The following is a 17,885-nucleotide window of genomic DNA, read 5'->3' as shown; positions in this document are numbered from 1 at the left end:
GTGTTTTCGTTGCATGAACTTTATCTTAAATCACTAAAACTAAATAAAACACTTAATGAAAATGAAATGAAATCACTAAATGAAAACAAGATCTTAGCGCCTCTTATTCCTGTGCCAATGTCGTCGTCGCTAATTCTTTCACTGTACTTAGACAACATTTAAAAAATCTGGCAAAGTTTGTAGTTCTTGTCAGAGTTCATGATGTTCTATATAATCCCCTGAGATAAGCTGCAGCAGGCGACTTTATTTCTCGCAAAGCTGAGTTTTTTTTTTCTTTACTTCGATCGCTTCCTGTGAAACCGTATCTCCAACCTTATCTTCTATTCGTGATGAGCTTAAATACAAACCTGGACTTATCGATACCTTGGCTGGGGCAAATGCAGATCCTCCGTTTTGCCGTTCTTGAGGAGCATATATTGTCGTCGATGCAATTAGATACTTCAGTTGACATGTAGCGCTTGTGTTTTTTTTTTCTCGCTGTCCCCGTTTTCGCGCTGTTTTTTCATGCAATCCCTCGAGATATGCCTCACTCGGCACCTGTATAGAGGTAGGTTCCCGAATTGTCAAACAGAATTGATTTAGACATGCAAATGAAAAGAAAAGAAAAGGCTCACAGTATGCCCGTAATACCAAGTCTCAATGAAAACAATCTTGAAATCCACCATTTATTTTTGTTCATTTCAAGTGGCAACTTGACGATTTAAAATTTGCGCCACTAAACACTAACCACTTAGTGTAACGGCCTCCAAATTTTCGAATCCAGTATCGTGACCATATTGCGGAAATACATCCGGCCAAGTTTATCGCAAATGAACGCATGACCACCAACGATATGTCTAAACACTGCACAGGTTTTAACAATACGCCGGCGCCATCGGACACGGGTAGTTGCTTCACGGAACGCAAAATTAGATACGGGCCGGGTGGTCCGAATTCCAAAGAGTAAAAAAAAAAAAAAAAAAAAAGAACGCGCCACGAGGGTGGCCAACTTCGGTCAAGGGGTCAAGGCATAAACTGCACCATTGGTGTGTGTGTGTGTGTGTGTGTGTTTTTTGTTTTTTTTTTTCTGCGGTTTTATTGAAGCTCGCGTGCGCGAACTTGTGCTAAGAGTCTACAACATCAAAGGAGGTCAAAGTTGTCAGAATTAGTTTGCAAACGTAGAGATATTAAATCAAAGCTTCTTTCTTAAGAAAAAGAAGGTTAAAACGCGAAAGCTTTTTTCCATGCAACCTGAGTCAAAGTCAAAGTCCAAAATCCAAACTGCTTCGACCGTGTCGGGATGGCGCAGTCGGATAGACGCCGGCTTCATAATGCGAGGAGGGACCCAGGTTTCATTCCGACCACGGGAAGTTTTTTTTTTTTTTTTTTTTGAGGCGCTTGACGTGATGATGATTATGATGATGCCTTCAAAGTTTTTGACACGTACCCACAAGGGGGATTGGCCAGGGCTAAATTGATTGATGAAATACGCAAGGACCTCAAAATACTACTTTATTTCCGAAAGAGACCGTAAAAGGAAACCTCCTTATGAAGAAAACCCGACTTAACCATTAATTAGCACCCTTCAGTAATTCAAACGACCTGAAGCAGAAAGAAAATCTTGAATGCAATTATATATATATATATATATCCCTTTTTGCATACCCCAAATTTTTTGCGCCAATAGATAATAATGTGCCTTCGCTATTCCTCTTCTTCTTCTTCTTCTTCTTCTTCCCTCCTCCTCCACCACCACCACCACCACCACCACCACCACCATGGTTTTGTGAAATCCACTGTGTAAAGTGCTGTGCGTTTTGGTGAAGGGACGGTCCCCATCAGTGATGCGTGGAAAGCTTCGCTTTAATATTCTCAGGCACCCAGTTAATGCTGCTAAATTAGGTCGCCAATTACCGCACGCCTGTAGTAGTGTTAAAGCAGTGTATATGAGAGAATACCCTTGCGTTCCCCGTCCTCTGGTCCCCGTTTCGGTTGAATTAAAGTAACAAATTACTTGTAAGAACTATAACAAAAAAGCCTAACATCCAGAACAGTACAAAGTTGGCAATTTTCTGACTTGAGTGCTTTCTGAATAAATAAAAAAAAACGCTAGATAATAGATTCATTCTTCTATTCTGCACTGTCTCAAGCGCGATCTAATGTGTACTAGTCACGCGGCACTGGTAAACGCTCGGAAATCGCCAGTGCGGGAACTGCAGTAATTAGGAAGGAAGTGCCAGAAATGTGCATTGTTGTTAGTCATTTAAAAACCGATTAACCTAGTTCACGCGTGCGCGACGCATGTAATGATTGCTGAGTCGGTCGCCGTCGTGTTTATTGTTGCGTACAACGCCGTTGCGGTAGTACGCGTGCTTGTTTACAGAAATGTGAACAAGACGCCATGTTATGCTTTGGCAATGTGCGGCGTCTAGGAGGGCAGAAAAAAATGAGCAGATTTAACACTTGTAAACCTACTTGTCGTGAGGGAAACGCCTGTTAGGCTTGTTTTAAGTTCAGAGCTCTTAAGGCGCTCGCCTTGTCGTCGTAGCTCGCTCGCTGGACCCAAATAGAGCAACAGGGCGTCCCGTGGTAACGCTGTCGTTCACAGCGTACCCTAGATGCTTCGAAAGCCAAGCGGTTTATATGGTCATAAGCGTTCGAAACTCGTTAACCGCTGGCGCTTGTCCTACATCTCCCCGTTGTTTAGCGCAAAGAAAACTACAGGTACATTTGAGGCAAAATATACGTAACTAACCGGCAGCGCCCGCGTTCATTTAGTTAGGATTGCGTTGGTTTTACGATGGCAAGCGAAAAAAGCGGCCGCGCAAAAAAACAATGGCGCGTTCGAAACGACGCAGAAAGGCTCCAGCAACGCAAGAAAAAATTGATGCGTTCGGAATGACGCAAAACATCTTCCAGCATACGAAATTAGAGCAAGCACAAAAAGAACAGAACTCCCGCTGGCGCAGTTTCAGGCAGGGGGCACGCAAGAACTGTGAAGGCGGGAAATTTGAATTGCATGAAGTGGTAGCAGTGAGCAGATAACGGCAGTACAGCCCATTATGGCGAATCACTGCTCTGCACTTCCGAAGGCTTTCACATTGAGTGGAACGGCTTTAATTTTTGAAAAAAGCTGTCCCTTTTGCTGAAGGGAACGTGCAAACATGGATGGCGCCCGCCGCTGAAGCCGGGCGCCATCCATGACGAGTCGAAGCGGCCGAGCACCGGCGAAGCAGCCGTTAACCCTCGCCTAGTAGTCACGTGGTACCGCAGCGTCAAAGCTCCGAGCGAGGGCTGCGACGTCTCTCCGCCGTGGATCTCGTGGTGGGACGTCACCCCTGCCGCACTTGCGCTCCGGTGGCTCGAGGTCATTGCGAAGGGATGAATGACCTTGCGAGACAAGGCGTAGTGGAGCTTTCGCTCGAGGTGTTTTCACACTTCGAAGTTCGCGCTTTCAGGTCCGGTTGCATTCCTCTTCGTGATGCGCCGATAAAGCAGCGCTTTTCACGCCCGTTTTTGATCGCAGTATTTTAACTACGAAGCTATAATGCCGCTACACAAAGGCTCGTGAAAGAAAAAAAAAATGCTACAGAGATTTGTTGCGTCGTCTGTGCTTACTCAATTAGCAGACAAACCTGGAGAATAGGAAATAAATAAATAATGGTGAACATTATAGTTTGCTGAAAACATTTCGCTCTGGATCACCGCCTTGCTGACCGAATAACGGGTCTTTCTGTCATAGTGATTAGAAATGTCCGCCGATTCACACTCAAAATCGTACGTAGTGGTGACTGCAGGTGTTCTATTATGAAGCGGTTGGAGAGTTCGATGTTCAACACGAAATAGGGTCGCGTGGATGTGTTGTCGTCGTCGACCTCCCCACTTGACTCGTCCCGAGATTGTGACAGAAGCACTGTCACAGGAAGGAGTTCTGACGGATATCTACGGTTACGCGAGGAGGCCGGAGCCCGACGTGAGATGATTTTGCATCAGTATACGCCTTCCCTGGAGGCTTCCTTCGGCCGCGTACGTGCATGGATTTTGTCATTTCTCGAGATACGCGCCTGCGCCGGGATCCCGTAAATGGTCACGAGGATGAATAAACTTTATTTGCAGTATGCAATTTAGGGGCCCGAGACGTCCGGCTGCACGCAATGTCTTAGCTTGCGAGACAAGGCGCAGTGGCGTTGATTGCACCAGTAACGAGTCACTAGATCGTATACCATTGCGTCTGCTCACAGAACGGCTATTTTCTCAGCATCATGGGGTCATATATGATCAGTATTAATCCCCGTGCTCCTCCCCGAAATCAAGAAAGACTAACGCATTGCAGTGATCTCGTTACCAACAAAACCAAGAAAACTTCAAAGCCACGATGTGAAGTGAGTTTTTAGACCCCGCACGCAGACAGCGCATAGATAGCGCGCTCCCTTGTTTATTGCCAGAAATGTATAGTTCGGAGAAAGTTCGCGTATGTTTCTTTGTTTTAATGCGTATCAGTCCTTGCCGAGTATACCCCACATCCGGGAGCGTGCGACGCCCTGCATTTCCGCAAAAATTCAGATTTGGCGGAAGTAACACCTATAATCGTTAAAATAGCGTAAATGGAGATAATTGGTCGGACAGAAATTCGGAAAAGCTAAAAATAAGAAAGATAGAAAAGATAGCAAAAATGGCGAACCGTGTAACACGCTGCATTTCCACAAAAATGCGGATTTGACGGAAGTAACGCCTGTAATCCTTAAATTCGCGTAAATAAGGATTATTGGTCAGAGAAAATTTAGAAAACCCCAAAAATTTGGCTGTAAAGAACTCACACGCGAGACAAGCGGCATAACAATGCTACGCATGAGTAGACAATTCTCTGAATTTCTGCAGATTTTTATTAGCTAAAATATCAGCATCAAAGAAATTAGGATGGAAGTCAACAGGAGAAAAACATAGTATTCTGCCACTGGCTCAGAGCGAACGCGTACCGCGGTCACTATGGAATAGTGGCGGGGTACAGCCATCGCGTGTCGGTTGGGCCATTGAAGGACTCTGGTTGGGCACATTGCCCTTTCATCCGACGAACCAAACAATGACGTGCCGCTTAACCAAGCGAGCTAGATCGCGCAATCAAACTTTGTGAAAGAGACCAGTAGGAAACGTGAAGCCGGACCAACGAAGCGACATCCTCACACCGTATCAATTAGGCCGATGTGAGTGGCGAGTGGTGACGAAATGTGCGTGAGGGGGGATTTCACTGGCTCCCACGCTCGAACACTGTCTGCGGACACTTTTCGGGAAAAGCTTGGCATTCACTCAAGACTTTGTTGTCACCTGTGATTTGATTGTATCTAGGCGCGCCGTAGTGAAGGGCTCCGGATTAATTTTGGCCACCTGGGCATCTTTAACGTGCGCTGGAATCTGGAATTTTTGCTTTTCGCCTCCATTAGAAAAGCGGCGCCGCGGCCGGGAATCGAACCCGCGCCCTCGTGCTCAGCAGCACAACGCCTTGGCCACTGAGCCACCACGTACATACGGCGGGTGCTGCTGTCGCCTGAGGCCATCTTACTAGAGAGTAACTTCGAGACGAAGCAGTTATAAGAATTATGCGGTTTCATGCGCCGAAGCTACAACTGAGCTATGAGGAGCGCCTTAGTGAAGGCCTCCGGATCAATTTTGGCCACCTATGGATCTTGCACCGAAATCTCGACACACGGTGGTTTCTGCTTTTCGCCTCCATTTGAAAAGCCGCCACCATGGTCAGGAATCGAACCCGCGTCCTTGGGCTCAACAGCACAACGCCTTGGCCCCTGAGCCACCACAGCGGGTACGACGATACGGTCGGTCTCACCCGACCGCCACTTGCGGTGTCGACACTAGCTAGTCGAGAGTTTCAGCAGTGCGTCTGTTCCGTCGTGAGCGTAGTTACCGTGTTGACCGGGACCCGTCTGCGCCTGCGCGTGCGGAAAGGGCGAGGAGGCGCACCCCGCCGCGACGAATTCCCGGGCATGGCGAGGGCCGGCCCGCGGAACTAATCCATCCTACCGCGACGAATGCACAAGTGCCCAGACGGGTCCCGGTCAACACGGTAACCTACGTACACGACGGAACACACGGTCTGCTAAAACTCTCTAATTTTAGCACTCCGTATGTTCCGTGTTGTACGTGGTTACCATGTTGACCGGGACCCGTCTGGGCACTTGTGCATTCGTCACTATAGGATGAATTAGTTCCGAAGGCCGGCCCTCGCCATGCCCCTAAATTCGTCCCGGCTTGGTGCGCCTCCTCGCCCTTTCCGCACGCGCAGGTGCAGTCGGGCCCCGGTCAACACGGTAACAACGTGAACGACGGCACAGACGGACTGCTAAACCTCTCTACTCAGGTCTGAAACACGGAATCGTGCTCTTCACGCCCAGATCTCTCCCGCACAGGGGGCGTGCCACAACATCCCAGCTAGACAGCGACTGCGTGCGCACCATGAGGAACACCACGCCGAGGCGGGAGCTCTTGTCGTTCGCCCAGGAGTGGGGGCTGAGTCCCAGCAGTGCGGAGTTTGCGAGCCGGCTGGACGCGGAAGACCCCCTGCGGGAATTCCGGCAGCGCTTCAGCGTGCCCAAGATGGCCGACATGTCTGGTGGTATGTCCTGCATTTTCTTCGCACGACGAGCTCGACTTAACACGAGAGGAGGAGAAAAATGGCCGCGTATCTGCTCCTTTCGTTGCAAATGCGCCGAACTACGATAGTCGACTGGCACCCCTGCCAAGTAAAAGCCTCCCTTCTCTTCCCCGCTCACCACTCATGCCATTCCTCTCCCGTCTCGTTCCTCCCAAGATAACACGCTAAAGGTTTGCTCAAGACAATTTAAATTTACCGCGGTCCACAGCTCCAGCTCGGCTGTCTCGATGCCAGCGCTGCCGTACGGTGGAAAAGCGCGTGAATCGAGGCACCCTACTACAACATTTAGAGAACCACGTTGCCCTACTCCACGAGCGTTCCAAACATAACGTGGATGCCACCTAGTTGGAACCTTTCGTTGCTATTGCCGATTGATTTCTTAAATGACGCCAGGAGGTAGCGCTGGCAACAGCAGGCGACGGTTTTCTGCCGTTGCTGTAGTATTTCATTTGCTATCGCAAAAACCGAGCATCCATAAATTTATAATATGTAGGAAGACTGCAAATATCACTTATGTATTGATGTTCTGCCTTATGTTTTCGTAATATCTTGTTCTTGTTCAACAGTGCTGACAAGTATGAACATTGACGCCAGAATTAGACGTTTAGATTTGGCTGTGAGTACATAAGGCTATAGCGCAGCATTCGATTCACTTTGGCCGGGTGGCTGAACCGAGTCACAGACAGACCAAAATTTCTGCGTTCAAGTAGCCCAAGAAAGGCTATCGTCTTTAAAAATGAAGGAAGCTTACACTAACGCCTAAGACTTGAAGGTAGCGAAGCAGTACGAAACCTTCACGACCATCACGAAAGCTTAAGTCCACGATTGTAGCCGATTTGCTTCTTCTTCGCTGCCGCAACGACCTTTACTCCATAATTGTTTCTCTTTAATTTTAATTTTAATCTTTAATGGCTTCTCCTTTAATTTTTTCTTGGAAGTGTTAATCATTGGACATCACCTTGGAAGGGCGCATGCTACGACGTGTCTTTCTCGTTCCGAGCAAGTGTTGCGAGGATTACGGCGAACGCGTGAGTTTCTTTTTTTTTTTTTTTTTTCAATCTTGCCCAGTCTTTTCAGTGGGTATGCTTGGCTTGAAACACGTGCGCAGGGGTCGCTGGGCGGTCGTAGCGGGGCGGTCGTAGCGGGGAGCCTGCTCACGTACGTGTGCAGGCTCGGCAACTTCTTGGTATTTTTAACTGCGGACAGAAAAAAATTACGAATAGCTGAACAGCTTCGCTGTTAAAACTTTATAACAGTAAAGTGGAGCAGGTTAGTGTTAGTGGAAGGGGTTCCCAGTCCAGGACTTCATTGGTGCACTTTGCCGTCAGCCAAAGCTGCTTACACAGGTCTTAGTGGCCAGCTCATACTATAGCACTGCTCGTGAGTTGGATTAGGGATTGGATTAAGGTCCGAGTTTGATTGGCATGCCCAAATCATATGGTAGAGCGTATACCTGGGCTGCCGCAGTGCCTGCACAGGAGGTATAGTAGTGTTACCTAATAGGTCAGTAAATATGAAAGGGATTCCACATTTTTGTGGGCACGTTTGGACAGAGCGGGAAGAAGTGACGGAAATAATCGGTAATGTAAAAAACAGTTTTGGCCACAGTGTGGGTGGATTTGGCATCTGCTATTCCAGTGATCGCACTACGGTACGTGAAACGGTATTTTTGACGCGTAGCGTTGAGGGTTCCATGTCGCAGAAAAGCCGGCGTCGTCAGCTGCGCTTGCCACGAGGTATAAATCGCCATGGGATGATGATGATGATGATGATGATGATGATGATTGCTATTGGTTTCCCCTTTGTAGCGTGGTGATGACATGTCATCTTACCAAAAAGGACTAATATACCTATGTTTCATACTCTTGGTTCAATACTAGCGCTGCTTAGGGCAGGCACAAAGAGCTTATTAGGCACAAAACACCTTTTTTTTCTGTTCCAGGTGATTACTGTCCTAGGCAATATTCCCCTCTTCGCTTTTCATCCACCAGCATTCTACTCTTCTTTTCGTCGCCTCGACAGCCTTGAAGTTAACTTCCTCTGCGCTACCTTTAAATCCTAGAGCTTCTGGAAGCCGAATATTTCCCGAATACATCCCGTAGCGCCACCTTGTGTCGTCCACTGAAACCACCGGGATTGTAAGGCGCTGGCCCAATAGATGGCGTGCGAACTGGAGCGGAAAGTTTTCACCGTTTGCGGGCGCCGTACACGTAAGTGAGTGTTGTGCTATGGCAATTACGTGATTGTGTGACTTAAGAGCATGACAAAGCGAATAATAATGCTATGTGGACGAGACCCGATAACGCTCTTGCGTTCTATGCTTAAAGGGACCCTGCAACACTTTCAATAAACGCTTTCACTCGTTCCTTCGCGTCTGGAAGCACTGCGAAAGCTACGGAGCAGCAATGCGTGATTTGCTCGTCGTACCAGATACGCCTTCCGTTTCTGCTTTGTTTTGTCCCTTTATTTTTAAAGTTGCTATCGAAAAGCGTTCGTTGCTGCAGCTGAAGGAAAACCGGCCAACAGTCGCTACATGACCTCAGTGACGCAATTCGGGCGGTCGAAGAAGGTCAAGAGCGGGAAAAGAGAAAAATCTTCTGAGCGAGTTTCCAAGTTATCTGATGGGCACAGAGCAGTACGTTTTGGCTGAGGTACTTTGCAACCCCCTACTCTAAGTATTGGGTATTTTGGGTAACTACGTTATGCAAACATTTAGGATTTGAAAAAAAAAAATTTGAAAAAAGAATTAGCAGTGGCTTAGCTCGGCTATGCCAGGATATACGTAGCGGAAGCTTAGCTTCTATTGGCTGTTCTTAGGTTTCCTGGTCGTCTAGGATTAGCTTGTTATCATGATTACTGCTGCTAAAACAATTTCCAATCCAATTCAATCCAATCCAGTTTAATCCAATCCAATCCAGTCGCGGCGGCGGCTCCGGCGCGCCAGCTGTGCGCCGTGAGACGTCACTGCTCCTCTCGCATGCGCAGCACGGCTCTCCAGGAGCCACGCGAAACCGCTCAACCTCGGCCAGTGTAGCTCACGCTACAAAAGTGTTGCAGGGTCCCTTCAAAGGCGAAGATTAATCGCCCTTTAATTTTTTTTTCGGTGAGGTATGACCTGCTAGCCGCATACAAGCAGGTGGAAACAAACGAGGTTCTAGTGGGGAACACAGTAGCCTCGTGAAAGCCTGAGGTAGCGTATTCCCTTCCCGGTCATTCTAAATTCCAACGTGATTGCTGTGTACAGTTTATAACCACGCCAAGTTGGGAATAAAGCAGTGAAACGTATACAATTACCTGTGTAAAACGAACATCTAATTTCCACCATCGTGTAACATTCATCTCCCTTCCAATTAAGTTTTTTTTTACAATTTGTCAGATAGGCTCTAGTACAAGCATGGCTTCTCTCTTGTACTTACTGAGAGGGATTACTATTCTTAACTTCTAATGTGAATATTTGTATATTAGTCTTTCAAAGTTTACTCATGTGACCAGACACCACCACCGCATACTTGCGACAAAACAGAAATGCGAGGAGGTTTCTACAATGTTTTCCGTTACATCTATTTCGCGAAATCTAATATACCCGCGAAATATTTGCAAAGTTCTGAATTTGACTCATAAAATATTAAGGTCGCGATGAAAAAGTCTCAGTATATAGGAAAAACCAAAACTTATGCGGCATCCTGTACCGTACACTCCTTGCACTGGCGTCGTTGTAATTTTGTTACCATCTTCGAACCATGTACACATGTTCTCAATCATTGCAATTTGAAGACTATTTCTGCCACTGCATCAGAAAAGTAACCAAAGGCACTTGTATCGGTGTTACCGTTTGTCGTATCCCCAAGCTGTCACTGAATGCTTAGCCTCGTTGCGAACAGTTGATGCGAAAACTTCCCTGAAGCAACGATCGACGCTTTGAATATGCTTTACACTATTTACGCGTTCATATGTACAAGAAAATTTGAAATCGCGAGCGTCATACCTTAAAAAGTGGCATTAGGGATTTTAGATGCATTTCTTCGAATGCTTGAGATGTAGTTTTATGCAAGATCAAATCATTTTTCCTCAAACTTTTCTACATGTTCCATATCCTACCTTTTCGTGCTAGACCCCAAGAAAACTTACTCAACGTTTAAATTCTTGACACTATTGAATTTGCTACAGTTATATTTATATATCGAATGTACTCTAGGAGCGGCATAACAAAACGTTTTATAACTGGTAATTGTTATATATCAAACGTGCGCACGCAACGGCGCGACATCAACTAGAATGACAAGCTATGGTTGTCTTGGAAGCGGAGGTGCGCCATTCTGCGCTGCCATACTCCTGTGCATGGCGTCGGAAAAGAGTCATTAGAATCATCACCACAGCCAAACGCTTTTCCGAACGTAGGCAAGTGTCTTAGGACAATATTGAAACCGAGGTCACGTATGTCCTGCTTCTGAACGTGGCACTGGGTGTAGGTCCAAATCATGTAGAACAGCTTGGCCTCAGAAAGGTTCATGGAAGCCACGTTGTACGATGCAAACCACGTTCCTTCATCGAACGACCTCGTCGTTGTAGCAAGTGCCAGCGTCATTTGTATCAGTTTCTTGACCAGTGCCTTGTCCTGTCCGGTGTATTCGGCGTAAGCATGCTGGAGACACTGGTACACGTGCGTGATGCTCTTGATGGTAACGTTGGACCATTCCTCGCTGTCCAGTAGCAGCCCCCAGAGCTGCAACGCCATCCCGAACCCTATGGTCGCGAGATCAAGGATGCTGTTTTCGATAATCTCGAATTGTCTCGTAAGCAGGTAGATACTCGCAGGAACAAGCAATATTTCGCCAATTCTTTGCACGGCTGGCACAGAAAGCGCATCGTTATCAGGGATACCGCGTCGTACCTTGGTCGTCAAAACGCTGAAGCGGTAAGAGCGCGCCGCAAACAGGTTGGACGCGAAGGAAGCCGACGGCAAAGCTTCAGGAACCGCCAGGTCCAGTACTGCGATCTCGGCGGGGAGCATCAGCTTCACGCGGTGTAGGGCCGCCAGTGCAGATCTCATGGCATCTGGAGCGACGGTACGCGAGAACGCAACATCGGCGGATATCTGGTCACGTATTCGGCGCAAGAGGCCGCTAACGTGGGCGTCTTTCGCGGCAGAGGACACGACCTCGGCCTTGAAGGCGTCTTCCAGCTCGCAGATATGCAGCTTGTTACAGTTGTTTTTGTGGAACAGGCTCTGTTCCACCACTGTGCGCTTCATGTAGTCGTCGAGCCTAACTGCTGCGCATACGGTGAGGTATGCGGCAGCCGTGGCTTGGTTCGGGGCAGACAACATGGCGTAAAACATGGCGTCCAGCTTTTCCACCTTCGCCTCTATCTTGGTATCTACGCTTGGTTCTATCGCGAGGACGTACTCCTTAACCAGCGCGGCCCACTCGTCGTCCGGTAACACGGAGAAAGGGGAATTTGCGACATTGGTACGTTCAAGCCGCGAGTCGTCCCAGAATGGAAGTCCGGTCAAGTGCCGATCAAGGCTTAGCAGTTCCTCGATGGCCACGGACGTGTTCAAGGCGGCGTTAAAAGCACCGAGCGCGGAGGCAACTTGATCCTGTTGAACGAGTAAGAAACAGTCCGTGTGCCCCTCCAATTTTAATACCTTCGTGCCGGAGTTGTCAACAGAAACGTTCATCGAGATCAGCGCAGGTGTCAAATACTTCATACTCATCTCAACCAGGAAACGAGCCATCGTCGGGGCACTCATTGCCGTCGACACTCTGCCTGTTTTCAAAATGGCCGACACGTACTGCGACACCCTCCCGGCATTTCTGACGTGCTTCTGATAGCTCCGCTCCAGTCTCATCTGGAAACGTCCTGCAGCGGTGTGCAGCTGCGCTCTCTGGATGATGTCGGTGTACTTCCAGCCTACAGCAGTGCTCCAGAAGACCGAGGACGTGTAGCGCGTCCAGGCCGACATAGAGCAGACGTACGTGTAGAAATCCTGGCATGGGTCCACGCTGGTGTTGAGAAGCGGTACGAGGGCTTCGGCCTCGACCCGGCAACAGAAGTCTGGAGGCGTGAGCCCGGGTCTCTCCGGACTTGCGGCGAGGAACAGCAGGAGCAGAGAGACGCCGATCAGTGCGAGGAAGCCGGCACCCGTCAGGGCCGTCGCCCGGCAGAGTCTTGGTGCGCAGCTAGACCCGTTGGGAAGCCTGGGCTTGCCGGGGTTGACGACAACGTTATCGACCTCGTCGCTGGGAGAGCTCATTGCGTTTATATTGACGTCCACTGATGTCCCAGGGACAAAAGGCAAGGCATGCTCGACAAGAGCGCTGGTCGTTCTGCGCGATATTTTCGCAGCGGAGAACGGGGCAGGGCGGAGGAAAGCTGGAACGATGATGATGATGATGAAGAAGACGACCACTTTTATGGTGATGATAAGGATGCATGCCCAAACAAAGGAATGAGTCCACCCTTATTTTTCTGTATACGTTCAGATAAGGACAACCAAAGTGGTGTAATGAGCATTTTTTGTATGAGATGAAACCTCAATATTGTGTAGAACATTGTATCCTCAGCATAGAACCGGTATTATTTTAGTGGGAAACACAATAGTTGGTTTGGTAAAAAATATTTAGGACGCGAACGGGCAGGCCTGCTTTCCACATTGCATAATGTGCCAACTTTGGGGACCTGTAAAACAAAGCGGAAATATTTCTAAATCTTCATAATTTTTTGGCAAAATCTTCGGAAACTGCTGCTGGACTAACAAAATTGAACTCGTCCTACTTATATTTTTGAAAACATATTTCACAACCTAAGAAGCGACAGCAATACCGTTCAAAAGTGGCTCTTCTAAATTATTTTTTTACACATCGGCCTAAAGGCTGAGCTGTCTAGTTTTTTGTCTTTGTTTACCAGGGGCTGCTGAACACTCTGTACCCTGCTCATCGCTTCAGAAAGCACCCTTCTGAAAATACTGCTTCGTAAAGTGCACCAAAAATCAAAATTTGTAAAAAAGGGTCCTTTCGACGTCATTTAAAAAAAAAACAATGTTTATCAATTTTCGCGATATTTGCGCAAAATGGCACTCAATAAATGCGAATTCTAGAAAGCTAAAAATGTAATTCATTATTTCTGTTCGAACTTGAAAAATGAGGTCACATTCAAAACTTTTTTTTTTGTTCGATCAACAGTTGAATAGTGAACAAAGACAAATAACTATGGCTGTTTTTACAGATTTTACAAAAATAAAGCGACTGATATAAAAAAAAACTTATCAGGGGTGCTATTCCAGAAGGCCCGAGTTGGAGCGAAACTCGGGCAAGGTGGAGCTGTGGTGATAATAATAAGCTCGTGATAATATTTCGGGGCAGGGTTAAAACGCCTAAAAAATGCGATTCATGCTATTTGCTGTTTATTGAGGTGACATAATCGGTCCAGGGCAGCGCACTCCAAGGACGCGCGACTAGGGCGTGGCACATCTTTCAGTGCGTTCTCTCGTTCCACTGCTGCACTGGTGGCTACCGGGGGCAAGCAAATCCAACTACTTTATTTTATTGTATTTTTACTTTATCAATCTGTATTTCACAACAAAGTTCATTTTATTTTTTATTCCAGGCGTTCATATCAGCTTTTTGTTTCAAATTTTTCGTCCTGAGAAGTAGTTTCTGCCGTCGGTGGCAGACAGTACAATCACGTGACTATGGCCGACAGTCAAAAAAAAAAAAAAAGAAAGTGGGTGATAGAAGCGCGCCACATTCAAAACAGTTGCTGCTCCTAGTATTACGTTATCGAAACCCTCCGCTTTTCGACACAAAATTTCCTCGGCGCGGTCCAGTCTGCCTACGTGCTTTTGAGGCGAAAGCCCGGCGGTACGTATTAGCAATTTCTTTTCTAATACAGTGTACTTGTGCCTTTTTCCCCGCTTTCGTGTTTTTGTCTTTCGGCACGGATTAATTTAAACGGCTTCTTTTCTGCTATTAAGTGTTTGCGTCAGTTTCTTTTGTTTCATTTGTTCGTCTTAATGTGCAAGCATATTCGAACACACCACGGCCTCCCTATAGAATCGGGGTTCGGCGAGGGTGGTGTGCACCTGTCCTACTCCCGTGACATCACGTTCAGGCTTCAATCTGCAAGAACTATTTTACAACTATTACTTTTCAAATTCACAGTGTTATGAATTTTGCGAGCCGGGCACGTTAGTTCCTCAGAGCTCCCAGTTGCGGACCAAGCCCCTAAGTGGCCTTTTGTTACGAAGGAAAGAGTTGCAACAAGGACAACAACTTTTCAGATTTGTTTACTTTATTTTATTTTTCTCTTTTACCGCTTCTGTTCGAAAAAGCTCTCCACAGTCGTTTTTTTTTTTTTTTTTGTATCTCACAGAATTCAATCCCCTCATAACCCTCTCTTCTTTCGCGCCATTCCCACTCCCGCGCTTACCCTCCATCTGGCGTCACGCGGTTGCTTTAATCCTTAGCTCTCCCCTTTACTCGCTTTCCATGCTCCGCTTCCTGCCATACGACGGTGACGCTGAAAAAAACCCTTTGAAATGTATAAAGATCGTCCCTGATAATAAGCACGCGCCGTTGAGTGTATCGTAGCGAGGATAATGAACAGATGCAACAGGTCATCAAGCTATCGGGGTATGCGTCGTACCAACATCAACCATGTGGAAGAGGAAGGTAGGATTATGTACAATCCATGCGCGGGGGTATGCACTGAAGACGTGCCAGAGGAGGATGATGAACCACATAAGGTGCATGCGGGAGAAACGAGCTGGGTTATCTCACATTCCGATCATTTGTTCCGCATCAGCTTTGTGAGGTTCGGCTAGTGTGGGTTCCAGGACATGCAGGAATCTCATACAATGAAGTGGCTGATCAATTAGCCAGCATGTCTCTTGGTGGCCCTGTGGTCGTGCAATGCCCAAATGACAGTTTTCTATTGGGGGCGAGATTTAAGCGTCTACAGCTACTCCAGGCTTATAAGCAAGACGCCCTTCTATCCTCTAGAGATTATAGCCACCTTCGTCATGCATGGAAGCCAATGTTTTGTGAAACAAGGATATGCGAGGTAGCAATCACTAAACTTCGGTGCAAAATTCCCCCACTAAATTTTTATCTTTATAAATCTCGTCTGGCTCCATCTCCGCAGTGTCCTTTCTGCGACGAACTGGAAAATTTAGATCATTTTCTATTTAATTGCCGCAGCTTCTCCCCAATGCGACGCACGCATCTGGAGTCAACCTTTAGACGCCTTAACCTTCCGCTATCTAGTTACGAGGTCCTGTCACTAGGCGCTTCCGCCCTAGGAGTCTGCCACAGGGATGTTGTGTCTGCCCTCCATTCTTATGTTGTGGCGACAGGCAGGTTTTCCTGCTAGCCAGCTAAACATTCACACATACCTCATTTTTCTTCCTGAATCTACTTTCATATTATACATATTTAAAAAATTCTGTTGGGTATTTTCTTTTCTAAATTTTGGGATCTAAAATAATATAAGTCACATCCTCATTAGGCACAAAACTTCTTGGCCAATCCCCCGCGTGGGTATGTGCCATTGTGGGAGGCAACCAACCAACCAACCTCAACGCTCGTACCTGCGTTCCTATCGGCTTCACTTCTGCGAGTAAATCACCTCAACCGGCTATCGGTGCGTCGACCGTCTCTTTGAAAGTATATGTAGCACGTATAAGCTGTCCTGCCAGCTACCTTTTCACAAAAAATGCGCGTCACGCAACCCCTCGAGCGAATCTGTCTGCCGCGCTGATGATAAACAAAACGCACAGTCATGCAACGCTTCGTTCGAGAAACTGTTTTGCGATTAGACGATAATTGAAGCGCACGTTCCGGCTGCAGACGGATAGACGCGCGGTAGGAACCTGCGGAAGCCATGTCCGCCAAACCACCTAAAAGAAATGCGAAGTCCGGGAAACACGTCTCCACTGATCGTATTGCGCACACACCGGCTGGCGGTCGACGGGTGGCGGTCGATGGTGCGGTCGTCTAAGGGGCTTTACGGTCGCCACCAATGCTTCTGTAGAACCTTCCCGTCGCGTAAAACCGCAGCGTACACTACACTTGCTCCTCCATGGTCATGGAGCGAAAGTCGCCGCTAAGTCGTCGCAAACGGGGGTATGTCGTCAGCCAACTGCACAACCAATGCACACCACTTTTCGAGAGCTAAAAACGAGCTCGAAATTCCTCCAGAAATATTCCTGCTACGGCAACCATAAAAATAAACCACGCCGCAGCAGCGGCAACCACGGACGTCCCGAGTTCAACTCGGCCGTGCAAAACCATGCCCGAGTTTCATCCGAGTTCTAATGTCAGTCAAACACACCCAGCCCATTCGTGGGCGCGGCGTAACAACCGAAGCCACACCCACTTATGGCGTCCACTTTGTGTGGCCGTAGCGTCGTAGTCACGAAGTCGTCATTTGATGCCCGCTAGCAGCGACAAGAACTTAGCACAAAGCAAAAATGAAGTACCCAGGCCACCGTCAGCCAATGGTACCACATTCACGGGGTTTTCCGGTCCGAACAGGAGTTCACTGTTTACGAGCCGTTAGGAGAGGCCAAGAAGACACGATTTTACCACAGGAGCCTTCTTCATACACCGTGAAAACACGGTCGATGACAAATGACACAACTTCAACGTCTAAAACGCACTCGCCAGTGCTTAAACACGCTCTTGATACGCTGAATTGGGACGATTACTGATAAGCGCCCGCCGTGCACACTCAAGCAAGCCGTAAACAAAAGCCATATTTGATGGTCGGGAGCAGGGCGCGTTCCGTTCGCTACAGTGGACCGCTTTGATTACTTGGTTTGTGCTTGCGCAGAGCTGCACTGTGACTACCCTCAAGCCCCGTAGCAAACACAATTCGGTGGAATAACAGAACACTGAGAAAAACGGACCGCCCCGCGCCGGGCGTGGCCAACAGCCTGGCTGGGGATTTCAAAGCAGCAGTTAATGCTCTTGAATGAGTGTTGCAGATCGATTTCAGATGGTGCTGAATGCGGAAGATAGCACAAGCCTTACTTTATCAACGTAAGCGGCCCCAGTACAGCGCGCTGAATATGCCAGGCGTGCTGCGCGCGATTCCGGCGGTTTCGCTCGAGGTGTATCGAATGCTCCACTATCTATACTTTCATAACCCAAGCAGCTGGAAACTCGGGAGTATAGGCGGAACTCGGGCCTTCTGGAATAGCGCCCCTGAGTAGTCATATTTACCCATCGTCCAACTTGTT

General features: G+C 47.7%; 1 protein-coding gene across 1 annotated transcript in view; it reads left to right on the top strand.

Annotated features, from left to right (window-relative positions):
• LOC144152918 (kynureninase-like) overlaps positions 1–17,885 on the top strand; it is a 123,500-nt gene that overhangs the window by 56,494 nt on the left and 49,121 nt on the right. Inside the window, exon 2 of the mRNA XM_077684482.1 lies at positions 6,399–6,604. Within this exon, the coding sequence (XP_077540608.1) occupies positions 6,445–6,604 (160 nt within the window). The 5' untranslated portion in view covers positions 6,399–6,444. The remainder of the gene's footprint in view (positions 1–6,398; positions 6,605–17,885) is intronic.

The sequence above is a fragment of the Haemaphysalis longicornis genome, unplaced genomic scaffold, assembly GCF_048455015.1.
Source record: "Haemaphysalis longicornis isolate Haplotype H1 unplaced genomic scaffold, Haemaphysalis longicornis Haplotype H1 scaffold_9, whole genome shotgun sequence".
NCBI lineage: Eukaryota > Metazoa > Arthropoda > Arachnida > Ixodida > Ixodidae > Haemaphysalis > Haemaphysalis longicornis.
This window is presented reverse-complemented; position numbering and strand designations above follow the sequence as displayed.